Here is a 13,542-nt window from a genome sequence, read left to right as displayed (position 1 = left end):
CAGCATCCTCTGCAGCTGAGAGCATTTCCCCAGTGTTTGTGAGCATTATACACAGATGTTGAGGTTTTTTTATTCCTAATGTAGATTGACTGCCTTCGGATGGACCTGCTTGTGTGTTGTTTTCAGGCTCTAGTCTTAAATTCAAGAGATTGAGTAGGTAAAACCAAGCTTTATCTCCATTATAATCTAGATAATCACTAAAGAGATGGAAGCAAATGAATGGAAGAAAAAATACGAAGAAACCCGACAAGAAGTCTTGGAGATGAGGTTAGACTGGAGGTTTGCGGGAGGGGTGGGTACCTTTATGCATTTTTAGATTTAATACAAAGGAAGTGATGACAGTATTTGCTTACACAGAACCAGCTGTTGAGAACTCGAGGGCTTTGCTATTTGCACCTTAATTTGTGACTGATGGTGTCATTTCCGGAGGATTGCCGACCAGTTATTGTATTCAAATGCTGTAGCTCATTTTGGGTTGTTCAGAACATTGCAAATAAGCAGAACCCACATAATTCTTGTCTTTTGAAAAGACAAATTTGTGCAAAAATATCCATTTGATATTTGATGTTATAACAGAAATAGAGATTTATTGACATACTCAATTATGGAAACACTATAATTTCTAAAACGAATTATACATGGTAGCTTCAAATTTCACAACCACAAAATAGATTATAAAAAGCATGTTAACAGGAAACAAAACTGACTTTACATTGAAATCTCTTTATTTTTGCTGCTCACTCCCTAGAGTTAGGAGCTGTGAAATAACTAAAGATGGCATCAAAGAGTGGGGGGCATAAATAATTTATAGACTGTGCAGTCGGCACTTGAATGATTACGAAACATTTTAAATATGTCCACTCTAATTTGTGGCTCTTGTATTATTTGGTTTCTTGAGCATTTACTGGGTGTAAGTCCCTGTGCAGGCATGGTGGGGAGGAAGGCACAGCCCCCGACCTTGGGGAGCTTACAGCAGCCATCGTAAGAACTTGGATGCAGGGTCAGCGTGATGGGCGCCGCCAGTGAGGGGCGGGGGAGTGGTCACTTCTCACGATGGGGGATGAGGTCACAGCGAGGGGCACTCGTCACTGGGCAGGATCAGGAAAACACTGCACTTCCCTAAAAGAAAGGTTAACACGGCAGGGCGGTCTTTAAACCTCTTTGAATAACTAAAATACTTCTGGAATTAGGACAATCAAATAAAACCTGGATCTGAATCAGAGGGGACCCACTGCCTGTAAGAGTGGTTTGGGGCCAGGGGAAGCCTGAACTCAGGTCAGGTCTCTTAGGAAGAGCCCCAAGAATGTCCTTAACTTATTTTGTAAAAGATTCACTTCTCTAAGCAGAATTCACGGATTGCCTTGGGGGTCATTCACACAAGTGCAAAGAAAAGGTGAAGGCAGTTGTTTCTATAAATAGAACAAAAACCTTGTTAAACAAAATCTCAGGAAAAACCTTTCTGAACATTAACAAATCTTAGGTTCAGCGTAAAAAAAAGGAGGAGCCCCAAAGCAGGTAACTGGGTTATGTAAGTTTGTCAGTACATGTTAATGTGTTTAATTGTTTGGGGCAGCGATTCTCCAACTTCCACTGTTAATAAAATTCTCTTTCTGATAAGAGTTTTTGTTTGTTTGTTTAAGGAAAATTGTGGCTGAGTATGAGGAGACCATTGCCCAAATGATCGGTAAGGAAGTTGTTTTCTAGGGCGTGAGCGGTGGGATCCAAAGGTGATCTTCAAATCAGACTATAAATGTCAGTTTGTCCATCCCGGAGATACAAGCGATTCTTATCATTTGCAGTAGTTGATGAAGTCGCCCAAACACTGAATTAGCCGATACTGAATCACTGATCCTCAGGAGAGCTCGCCTTATGGGTGTTGCCGTCTAAAGACACCTTATTCAAGGTGTACTGTTGACTCATTAACACTGAGCTCACGGCCGGTGCTGCAGTTCACGCCAGGACAGAGCTCATCTCACACGGGTTTTCCCCCTAAGACACCTCCAGCCCTGTGGCCCTTAGGACACGAGACAGCCCCGCAGCCTAGGCTTGGGGCCCATTTCAAAATCCCCAACAGGAAGCACAAAAATGCCAGAAACGTGGCCCTAAGTAGACTGAAAAGGACACTTGTTTGCAGTATGAAACGAGGCAGAGCATCGCCTTGTCCAGCTTCAGCCGAGAATGTGCCCGGCAGGTGACTCCGGTTCTCTGCCATTCCACGCGTGTCCCCGAACGGCCGGGGACGCACCACACATACTGATTTGGGGGCTGCACATAGACTACAGCGAGCAGGGCATCTGCAGATGATGAGGATCGCTGTCGTTAGGTTCCTTGTAGGGGACGGCAGACACTCGAGTTCCAGCACCAGGGTGGGCGGCCTCACCTCGCCCTTCGTACCCCCGGGGGGGCGTCTCTGCTCTGATGCAGCGGCCTCACCCCGCTGCAGGTGCTGCTTTCCCTGCGCCAGACCCGTCGGTGCCTTTAGAAAAGGACAGCTCTTCACCCTCCTGCATTGCATTTAGAACCTCTCGTAGCCTCTGTTGTAAGGACCGACTCCCTAAGTCAGTCAGGTCTTTCTGCATTAACTTAGGCGGCGAGATGATATTTTCTGCCGTCCACATCACCTGACGCCCGGGTAGATGCATGGCGCCCGCCCTCGGCTCCTCTGGGTCTCCGCTCACATCTCTCCTCTGACAGAGGCTGCTCACCCCTCTTGCCCGGCTGTGTCTCCCCCGCCAGAAAGGCAGTCCTTGAGGGTGGAACCTTTGTTACCTTCCCTGCTGGGTTCCCCGACCCAGCGTACTGCCTGGTGGCTCGGGGGGGCGGCTGTGAGCTGTGTGTTGAGAGAACGTGCGTTGCTTCTGATCATGACTCACAGAAGATGAACAGAGGACGAGTATGACCTCTCAGAAGAGCTTCCAGCAGCTGACCATGGAGAAGGAGCAGGCCCTGGCCGACCTAAACTCGGTGGAAAGGTCCCTCTCCGACCTGTTCAGGAGATACGAGAACCTGAAAGGCGTCCTGGAAGGGTTCAAGAAGGTAGCCCGTCCCTTGCCTTCTGCCTCCCTGGTGGTGTGTCTTCTTGGTTCTGGGTCTTCAAACGCACGTGCCAGAGGTGCGGGTGGCCTAGAAACAGGGAATCGGGGCCCCTGGGTGGTGTGTCTTGGTCATTCGTCTCCTGGGTCAGGTCAGGAAGCCTTGGACACGACCGGAGTGTGGCACGGAGCGTAAGAACCGTGGGACCCTCAGACTTAGGAGAATTCTAGAAATGTTCTTTTTGATTATTCACCAATTTAATATTAGTAAAAGTAAAAGGGAGTCAAGCCATAGCACTGAAAAATACAGGCTGCATATTCTGGAAGAAAGTAAGTGTAAAGTTTCAAATTTAGTGTAAGTGAGCATATTGATTTGATTTGGTTGTACACCATCACTAAGACACATTTATAGCAGTGAACACTTTTTTTTTTTTTCATATTAACCATAAAAATGACTGTCCGGTTTGTCTAAAATGGGGTCAGCTTGCCCTTCAGTTTTGAATATCTGCCCTTCCTAAAGCAGGTGTGTCAGTGTAACTTACTGTATGATTTGAAAGTTAATACATGAAGAAGTTATCTGCAGTTTCTTCAGTGAGAATTATTTGTGCCTGTTTCAAACTACCATGGAGTCTTGTTTGGAGGCATCGGAATGTATTAGGTTTTTTCATTTTTTTAAAAAAATGAAAACCCTGATATGTGGTATGTTACTAGTAGAAGGAAAACAAAATGACTTGTTTCTTTCATTTTAAATTGTCACTTGGGAACAGAACGAAGAAGCCTTGAAAAAATGTGCTCAGGATTACTTAGCCAGAGTTAAACAAGAAGAGCAGCGGTATCAGGCCCTGAAAATCCACGCGGAGGAAAAACTGGACAAGTAAGAACTTGCGCATAAGAATTGCACTTTTCCTGATGTTGTGGGAAGATTGATAGAGACGAGAAAAAAAAAAATCACTATTTTGCAACTCCAGGTCGCACTTGTGTGTACCTGTGTGTCTTATTTAGTTTTTTGAATAGGTGGACTCTTCACAAGGTTCAGACATTAAAAAGAATAAAAAGATACAGTCTCTCCCTCCCACCCCCTCCCCCTCCCAGTGGGTTCCCACCTCTTTCCTCACCCCAGAAAATCGTTCTTTTATCCTTCCAGACATCCTTTTTCCCCCCACCCCAGCTGTATTGAGCTATAATTGACATAAGACATTGCGTAAGTTTAAGGTGTACGACATTGATTTGATACATTTATATACGTATCACCATAGAGTTAGCTAATGCTCCATCACGTCACATAAGTACCGTTTTTTAAATGTGAGTATCTCCTTTTTTAATGGAGATTTTTATTAATAAAGTCGCTTGTAGGTCTGTGTTTCATAGATGCCGGCGGTTAGCATTCTGACTCATTGGCTGTGTTAATCCGCAGAGATCCTACCTGCTATTGTACTGGGTTAAAAAAAAATCTTAAGACTGTTGTGGAAAGTGTCCTGTGATTCTGTTTTCTAGTGGCATGTGAATGTTGAAGAGTCCCGTGTGCCTTTTAAGGTTGATTCTGCCGTTGGTTTGCATCGTGGAAGTCTCCTTAGCAGCTGGGTGTAAATGGAATTTTTATAAATTAAAATAGAATCACGTAGCTCACCAGTTCCTCTTCTTCCTCTGTGGTGGAGTCAGTCCTCCTAGTTCTGTGTCACAGGTGTCAGCGGTTAGCACCCTCATCGGGAGCCGCGACTGATGGCAAACCATGTGCTTTTTGTCCCTTCGTTCCATAAACAGAGCCAATGAGGAGATTGCTCAGGTTCGAACAAAAGCAAAGGCTGAGAGTGCCGCTCTCCACGCGGGGCTCCGGAAAGAGCAGATGAAGGTGGAGTCCCTGGAAAGGGCCCTTCAGCAGAAGGTAAGAGGGGCGGTGTCACGCCCACCGAGACCTTTGGTTTCCCACGTCGTCTGGATGAAAGGGGCTTATCTCTGCGCAGACGCTTCAATCCAGCTCCTTTGGGAAGTGACTCAGGTGGCAACAGATACTCCCAGGTGTATTAGTGGGACCCGGCCACAGGCAGGGTGCAGAGAGGAGGTTGCATTAACTGAAGCTCAGAGGACCAAACGCTTAGTTAGGCTCCGAAGCTACCTTTTTTCTCTTTTCGTTTTGTTTTTTTCTGTAATATAATATGTGAAGCCATCTTCCCCCTTCATCGCAATTTCCCCCTCCAGGGGGACATTTGGCAACGTCTAGGGGTATGTTTGGTTGTCACGACTGGGAGATGTTACAGGCATCTATGGTGCACAGGATGCGCCCCGCACCAAGACTGGCCCTGCCCAGATGTGGCCGGAAACTCTGCTACAGAAGTAAACATCAGTGGTGATAACGATCCCCATTCTCTTGCTAATTAGTGACTCTTAGACTTCATTTTCTGTGCCTCTAGTGTTTTTCTTACTGTGTCTCCAATCATGTTGTCAGGCCTGTGGCATCCATTCAGCCAGGGCAAGGGTTTTTATCATGGCATCTGATAACCCCTAAGACAGTGGCCCCTGGGATACTTAGACTCTGGGATCCCAGGTCCCTGGGGATGCTGATGGATCAAATGAGGTGAGGCCCAGATACTTATTTTTTTTGTTTTTCTTTTTTTTTTTTTTTTTTACAAATACCCCCAAGTAATTCCTATGATAGCAAGGAAGTTTGACAAACAAACTTCAAGGACAGACTTCAGAGGGCCAGTAATTACCCTCACCCCCTACTCAATAGAAGCATAACTTTGTGAACACAAGACCATTTCTCAGGGGAGAAGGTATAGAGCTTTCCTTTCTTTGAAGGCTTTCTGATGTAGAGAAGTTAAGAACCACTGAGTTGGGATGCCTAGGAAGGAGTATAGCCAGACTGGGGGCTATTTCACTGTGATCCGTTATCTCGGGACACAGCCTGCATCATCACATCATTTATCTTTCAGAACCAAGAAATTGAAGAACTGACGAAAATCTGTGACGAGCTGATTGCGAAGCTGGGAAAGACGGACTGAGTTTCCCCTGTTAGCTTGGCAGATCTGCATTTGGCTGCTTCTCTCGTGACCACGATTATCTTGCCTTATCCAGGAATAATTGCCCCTTTGCAGAGAAAAAAAAAACCACGGAACTTTACAAAAGCACATGCCCACCGCTGCCTGTCCCGCTTTGCTGCTGCCGACGCACCCGCCCGGGAGGCGCCGCTGGAGGATTTACTGCGCAGCCGCGGAAGGAGTGGCCTGACCGAGCCGTCCGGCTCAGTGAGACGGGCTGCCCAGTCTGGGCGGGATTCTCTATCTTTGGTTTGTTTTAAAGTCATCTTTACTTTCCCCAAGTGCGTTCAGTGTATGATTTTATGGCTACTGTTTGGGACCATATCCTGTCCACCACCTGTCTGATTTTTTAAAAAATTTATTTCATCTTTTACATTTAATTTTCAATATTAGTGGTTTTATTTGAGGAGATAATTTGGCCTATTGTTCCAGTTGAGTACCCATTTATACACACGCTGTCTCTCACACACACACACGCATGCACGCACGCATATTTATATATGCTGCTGCGTTTTGTTTTGTTTTGTTTCCCTGAAGCATAATCAAATAAGAACTTCTCTACAGAAGGACATATTTCCATAAATGTAAAACCCTATTTTGAAACAGAGTCCTGTCTCAGAATGCCAACTTCAGAATTTGGGGGGTTGAGGAGGTGAAGCCCCCGGACTCCATGTCTGGTGTGACTCATAACCTCAGACTCAGGTGTCACATAAGGGAGACTGTTGGCCCTAGTGTCCTGTTGCCCCGTACTTGGGACGCTTCTCAGCCTGGATGCAGGCGGCCCCTCTGGAGTTAGTCCTCAGACCCAGGGCATCTACTTTGTGGGATCCCTCACAGCTGGGGTTCGGCAAGTCTGTCCTAGAGCCAGTCAGTCTCCTCAGCTTCCATTTGTTGCTCCAAGATTGACATTTGCCCTCTATTATCTCTCTATTCGGAATATGCAAAGAAAGTCTGCTTGTCAAAGGTTTAGATGATCTTATTTAATTAACCCCATTAGCAATCGTAAGGTGAAGCAACAGTTGGATTTTTGCAAGTGTGATGCATTGTTCTTCAGATTTTTTTTCCCCCAAAGGCAAAAAAAAAAAAAAACTTGCAAACTTAAGGACAGTAGAATTTTCAACCAAATGGGCAGGAAAAATCATGCGAGCCACTCCAAAAATCAGTGCGTTTTGAATATTTTTAAACCAAGGCCATTCGAAGACTGGAGGAGGGGAGTGCAGGGAGCAGATCCCCACTCACAAAAGCAAATTCCTCAAGCCGGTCCTGGACTCCATTCAGAGTGGCGGGGCCCCTAACCCCCAATTGGAAGTTTCCCGTGTGAACCCCTCCCATTTGATAGGCGAAACCAAATCCACACAGGTGTTTTAAAGCACTCTTTTGTCTTAATCTGAACACCTTGAGCGTCTTCATGGTGATATGCATTATCTCCAGTACACGTAAGTTTTCGTACTTTTCTTGTAAAACTACTGCATGACCCAACTTCAGCAATGAATTGTGCCTCGTGGAGACCCGCTCTAGCTCTTTCGAGATGACTTTTTCTTTAGCCGTGTACTATTCACACGGGTGCAATCTTTAGCTCCAGGGAGGTCAGTAATGTCTTTTAAAGCCAGAAGTCCCGTTTAACCAATATGCATTTCTCACAATTGGTGCTTAGGCTGTGTTTTAAAGCCTACCGTCTTAACATTTTGTACAAAAAAAAACCAACAACAACAGAACAACAGAAATGATCTGTGTTTGGAGAAGTGATGTGACAATCGTTTGGGCCCTGAAAGCAGTCACGGGTTTGATGTGAGTGCCCTGCTACAGCCGTGTCCCTGGACGAGCAGGTGTCTCCAGGCAGTGTGACTGCGGCCTCTTCCAATCCTCCACCACTAGAGAAACTCATTTTGTGTTTTGCAGAAAGAAACGTTGCTAAACCTTTTTGCTGCTGTGTTTTGGTGACATATCCACGTTTACCTGTTTTGTATTGCTCTGTTTGACGCATGAAAGGCTTATTATAGGGTTCTCTGTTATAAACCTACAGTCCTCTCTTTTAGGCTTCTTGTGTATAAAAAGAGAAAGTAGCTGTGTGTTGAAACAGAGGTGATGACAATCTTTCCCAAGCACACTGGTGAGAAGAGACCCCTTAAAACTAGACCCTAGGGAGTAAAGTTGCTGCACAAGGAAAACGAAAGGGCCCTTATTCAGTAATACTTGCCACTGGCCTCTCAGCTATGACCATTACAAGGAAATGGTCTTCCTTCTAATTTAATAGATGGATATTCTCCAACAAGAAGAAAAATGTAGCTTGTACAGCTGGCAGATCAAGAGAATATACTGGGCAGAATGAAGTATGTTTGTTTATTTTTTTAAAAACATAAAGGGGAGAAAGAAACTTTTAGTAATCTGGAGAGTAAGAATGTGGCCTAGAATTTTGCTTCAAAACGTGGGCGGGCCAAATTACTCGTAAGCTAGACAGTAATACTCCCTGTGACAAACGTGAAGGGAAAATGAGAGGAAGCCACTGGCCTGGACGGTGGTTTGGGAACGTGAGTGGTCTTGTTGAGGCTCTGGATGCAGAGCCATATCCTAAGTTTTTCATTTTGCCAAAGTATAGATAGTCTTTACCGAAAAGTGTTTTAATTGGAGGATCTATTGGAAGACAGACTGCACAGTTTGTCACTTGGTTGGCTAGTCATTTACAGTCAGACCTCCCAAAATTTACTTTATTTGGAGACACTCCTGGAAGCCAGTGACCTGCCCAGACCTTCTGTTCTGTGAAACCGTCCTGCAAACACTGAGAAGCCCAGTTTGCTCGCATGGCTTCTAGCATCTTCAGACCTAGCCCAAATTAGGAAGTGTAGACGCACATGATGGTGAAAAACTCTGAGGACCTGGCAGCCTTCCAAACTGATACGGAGTCCAAGGGAAGATTTACCTTTCGTTTTGGAGGATGGCTCAAGTTGAATCTTCTTTCCAGCCAGTTACCTTTTTTTGACCGGTCCCACACTTTCTGCAACTCTCACACAAATACTTAGATACTTTAGTACGGGCCTTGGATTCTTACTGACTGATGATAATCCAGCAGAGTAAACTGCCCCAAACGTCCCTGGGCTGACTCAGTGCCGCCAGAGTGAAGCACTCATTTTACTGAAAGGTAACAGAGGACGTGATGGCTCTAAAGCTCAAAGTGGAGTTGTGACAAGCAGGCAGTGGTGAGTCTGCATGCGCTACTAGAGATAATTCAGCGCGTCCTTCTTCAGTGGAGTGAAATCCCTAAAGCTCCCTTTTGTTTTCCTTTTGGTTTTTTGCCGCAGTTGGTAGCCATCTCATGAATTGTCCGCGACCGGTGTCTCTTCTTTGTAGTTTTGTGACCATGCAGGCTTGCTCTCGGACTTGGGTGGTTTCTTACTTTATCCTCTTGTTGGGAAGAGAGAAACTAGGTGTTTGAAGGATTAAATGATTCAAGCAAAGTGTTTTAGGGTAAAGATGTATATATTCTGAAGAATTTAAAAGGTAGCAGATTATTATTTGCTTATTAAAGAACAAATAACAGTCTGGGAATCCCAGAATGTCAAGCCAAAAGTCTATAGGGTCATCTTCTTCAAAGATTTTCATAAAGAAGTATTTTAAGGAGACTTCTGTCCAAAAAGGTTTGACTGGCCTCCAGATTCCAGTGATTTGAAGAAAGCATCTTATCACTCAAACCTTGAGTCTCCCATGTAGTAAAGGCAAAGGAATGGACATGATAGATCCTTCTCTCTAAGGATCTCCTCTGGAAGATTGTATGAACAACAATTTCCAGCGAAGACCCACCCCCTAGTGCCCAGAGCTAGCATTCTGGAGACTAAAGATTGCACTTTCCGTAGTTTTTTCGTCCAAATGCAATCCCATTTCTGTGCCTCTTAGCATGCAGTTAGATTTGGACAAACAAGATTCCTAAGGAATGACTTTATTAACTATAATATGGTTACAGCTACTACATATATATATACACATATATATACACACTGGTTATAGTTGTACTATGGAGATGTCGCGTGCAATGCTGGCCTGTGATGGTCCATCTAGCGCCCTGACTCAGCCGGCGGAGACCAGGCCTGGTGCTGAGGTGTGGTCTGAACCTTCCCTGTATCCATTCATCACTTTAGAACCTTACAGATGCCAGTTTCTGTCCCTCTGCCTTTTAGCGGCATCTGAAATATGCTCCACAAAGAATGTCCCAGTCACGTTGTTAACTGATGCTCTGTGAATAATTTTCAAGGGGACGTATAAAAATACGAGCTCCGAAACCACCACCACCACCACCCCCGCCCCCGACCCAGTGCAGGAAGGTCTGCAGATTTCACACTCTCAGCCTCAGGCTTGGTCCTTCCCACCCAGTGAGACAGGATCCAGGCATTTCTTTGAAATCTCAGAGGTAGCAGCAACCTTTTCAGTGTCGCTTTTAGCAAGTGTGTGTTTGCCAATAGATAACCCCTGTGTACTAACGTGCCAACAAGTAAATGTTAATTAATTGCACATCTGCTTCCACTGTGTCCCCACGGGTGCCACGAAGTGTGTGAGGAGCCTCGTCCGGAGGAATCTAACGCTGCGTTGACTACTGCTATGAGGGTTGTGTTGTGTGGAATAAATCATCTACATAAATTTTATATGCACAAGTGATTTCCCTTTTATATGTCAGGTAAATATTTGTAAAAGTTATACTCACACAAATGAAATTATTATAATGATTACTAATATATTTTTTCCATGTTTCTCATTGCCTGAATAAAAACTGTTTATCACTGTTAGATGTGGCTGTGTGGAGACTTTTTTTATCCTGGTTATAAGTCACTTTATCCCCAAATGTGAAAATTCATGACAGCCTCACTTTTATGGGCTCCATATTTCAGTCTAAAAATACAAAAGGTGACATTTTCGCTACATTCATTTTGTGGGATTTTATGCATTTGGTTAGGTGTGTAATTGAAAACAAAACAAACTTTGGAATTCGGACCTTGCCACATAAATCTCCATGCCTTTGCATCTGTGCAAACAAAGTATTTAATTGCGTGCATCTTGGTTTTCCTTAACAGACTGCTTGTCCACCCTGGCATATTTCAAGTCGTAAGAACCTAAGTCACCCCAAGCTTTCCGACTCTTGAAGGACACAGGATCAGTGTGTAAACACTGCAGCACGGCCCACAGAAAATAGTTGACGTTTTATGTTTCTTCGAGGTTAACACCAGGAAAAATTTTTTCAGTACTAACCAGGCCAACTCTCCACTTAAAGAGTAGGAGACTGGGCAGGAAATGTCATGAGTTTTATTACAGGAAAAGATCAATTAAGAGGCCAGTTAAGGCTCCATTTACAACCTAGGTGGGGATCCACTAAGGAAAATCAGAGCTCTGTTAACTTTGTTACTATTTCCTACATCATAAGACATGGCAGCCTCTGAAGTTCTTAAAAAGAGTGTTTCCCGCTAGTGAGCCCGCTGAACTGCCTGGAGGGAATCCTGTAAAATGACCAAAGGAGGTGGCACAGCATTTACTAAATTAATAAATACATAATAAATATAAATTAAGAGAAAATACTGCAGGAAATAGAGTGCATCGCACAAATGAAGGATAAGTATTGCTTCATGACGTTTGTTTCGGATGTAAGTGCATGTGAGCTAGGTGATGAAGAAAAATTAATTTCTTGCTGTGGCTAGTGGTCAAAGCAAGAAAAACTTGGTCTAGTCGACAGAAGTCACTTTGCAATGGAAGACAATGAGGCCCAGAGAGAGCAGTGGTGTGGCCAAGATCGCAGAGCTCGAATATTAGTGAACATTGCTGCCCTCACTCAAAATGGGCAACAGAATTAATTGCCTCTTCGTAGTTCTTTTGGAACTCTTCAAATCCAAGTTCTCCCAGGTTTGGATAGTAGTATATTTACATCACTTTCTAAGTCTGTAGGCATTTAAGGACCAATCAAAACCAAAGACCTTTTTTCTACATTGATTCATTCATTCATTTACCAAATACTGCATTTGCAGAGTTAAAGTGAACATACAGAAGTTTCTGAGGCTAGTTATATAAAGAGAAATGTTTTGAAGTTTCACTGAAACTTCATTTCAATATAAACAATATGCTAATTAAAACTATTCTTTCCCAGAAACAAAGACCCTTTACATCAATCAGCTAGGAAGGTGGCTGGCGGGTGAACCCAGGTCTCTTTGATCTCAAATCCCACTCTTCTTAAGGCCGGTATGTGCCGGGCGTACATTGGAAAATCGTCCTCAACAGGACCAAGGATGAACTTTTTATTCACTAAATGAATTTTCTTGCTCTTTTCTCATCTCAAGTGGGAATATTTAAGTGGATGTCAGAGAAGCCATTGCATAATCATGTCACCAAAGTTTAACAGTGTTAAGAACACGGAACCTAGTCAAAGATGCATCATTTGTTACTGTACTGGAAAGGCACAGGAAGGGAAATCAAAGCTCCAAGTTCTCATTTTTGCCATCCTTGTTTGCGGAACAAGCTTTGGCATGAAGGCTGAGATGCGGTTTCTAGTCCCAGCTTTTGTCAACTGCCTTGGATGGGCCTTTAACATCCTCATTTGGACTGAGGATGCTAGAAGCCCCTTTCCTGTGATTTGCGATTTCACAAGTCTGCCTAAAGTGCTAACTATAAGCCAACAGTCCTTGAGTCTTTCTTTCAGAATCATTCTGAAAACGCCTGTCGTGAGATGTTCTGACAGTAGTGGACTTGCCACAAGATGGTGGGTCCACAGGACTTCTTGCTGCGTCCACTGTGGCTACAGCGTTCAGAAGAGTGAACGCCAGCCCACATCACCCAGGAAGGGAAAAGGCCTGGGCCCAAGCCCTACACCCACATCCAAGTCCATGCTCTCATTTTCTCTGACGACTGCAGCTCTCTGGGCCTCAGTTTTGTCCTCAGGATGGAGAAGCTGGGTTTATCCTGAGGCCTCTCCCAAGAAGTGAGAGTGTCATGTTCCTGGGCCCTTTCCAGATACTTGGACAGCAATACCGTAGACATGAATATCGCTTCCACAAGACTTAAGGCAAGCAAAGCTTTTTGTTAAAAGAGATAGCTTGTGCGCAAGGGAGAAAAGAGGGGGGTGGGGAATGCCAGCTCCCGGAGTATAAGGGGAAATTGCTTCTAAAAGGGAGGGTTTGGGGGCTTCCCTGGTGGCGCAGTGGTTAAGAATCCGCCTGCCAGTGCAGGGGACACGGGTTAGATCCCTGGTCCGGGAAGATCCCACATGCTGCGGAGCAACTAAGCCCGTGCACCACAACTACTGAGCCCGCGTGCCGCAACTACTGAAGCCCGTGTGCCTAGAGCCCGTGCTCCGCAACAAGAGAAGCCACCGCAGTGAGAAGCCTGTGCGCTGCAACGAAGACCCAACGCAGCCAAAAATAAATTAATTAAATAAATTTTTAAAAAAATAAAAGGGAGCGTTTGTCTCATGATCACTGATCATTTCTATTGATAGAAATTGTCAGACT

At 44.6% G+C, this 13,542-nt stretch overlaps 1 protein-coding gene across 13 annotated transcripts in view; it reads left to right on the top strand.

Moving 5' to 3' along the window:
- The window catches only part of TACC1 (transforming acidic coiled-coil containing protein 1), a 93,920-nt gene extending 83,081 nt beyond the window's left edge, over positions 1–10,839 (top strand). For 12 of the 13 annotated variants that reach the window (XM_036838998.1, XM_036839000.1, XM_036839004.1 and 9 more), the window contains 6 exons: positions 191–267; positions 1,641–1,684; positions 2,876–3,036; positions 3,800–3,906; positions 4,794–4,914; positions 5,963–10,839. In XM_036838998.1, the coding sequence (XP_036694893.1) occupies positions 191–267; positions 1,641–1,684; positions 2,876–3,036; positions 3,800–3,906; positions 4,794–4,914; positions 5,963–6,031 (579 nt within the window). In that variant the 3' untranslated portion in view covers positions 6,032–10,839. Of the gene's footprint in view, positions 1–190; positions 268–1,640; positions 1,685–2,736; positions 3,037–3,799; positions 3,907–4,793; positions 4,915–5,962 lie in introns of those variants that run through there. The other variant, XM_036839001.1, reaches the window with a different exon arrangement.
- Positions 10,840–13,542: the final 2,703 nt, after the last annotated feature.

The sequence above is a fragment of the Balaenoptera musculus genome, chromosome 21 (assembly GCF_009873245.2).
Source record: "Balaenoptera musculus isolate JJ_BM4_2016_0621 chromosome 21, mBalMus1.pri.v3, whole genome shotgun sequence".
In the NCBI taxonomy this organism is placed as follows: Eukaryota; Metazoa; Chordata; class Mammalia; order Artiodactyla; family Balaenopteridae; genus Balaenoptera; species Balaenoptera musculus.
Note: the sequence above shows the minus strand (reverse complement) of the source record. Positions and strands in the feature narration are given on the sequence as shown.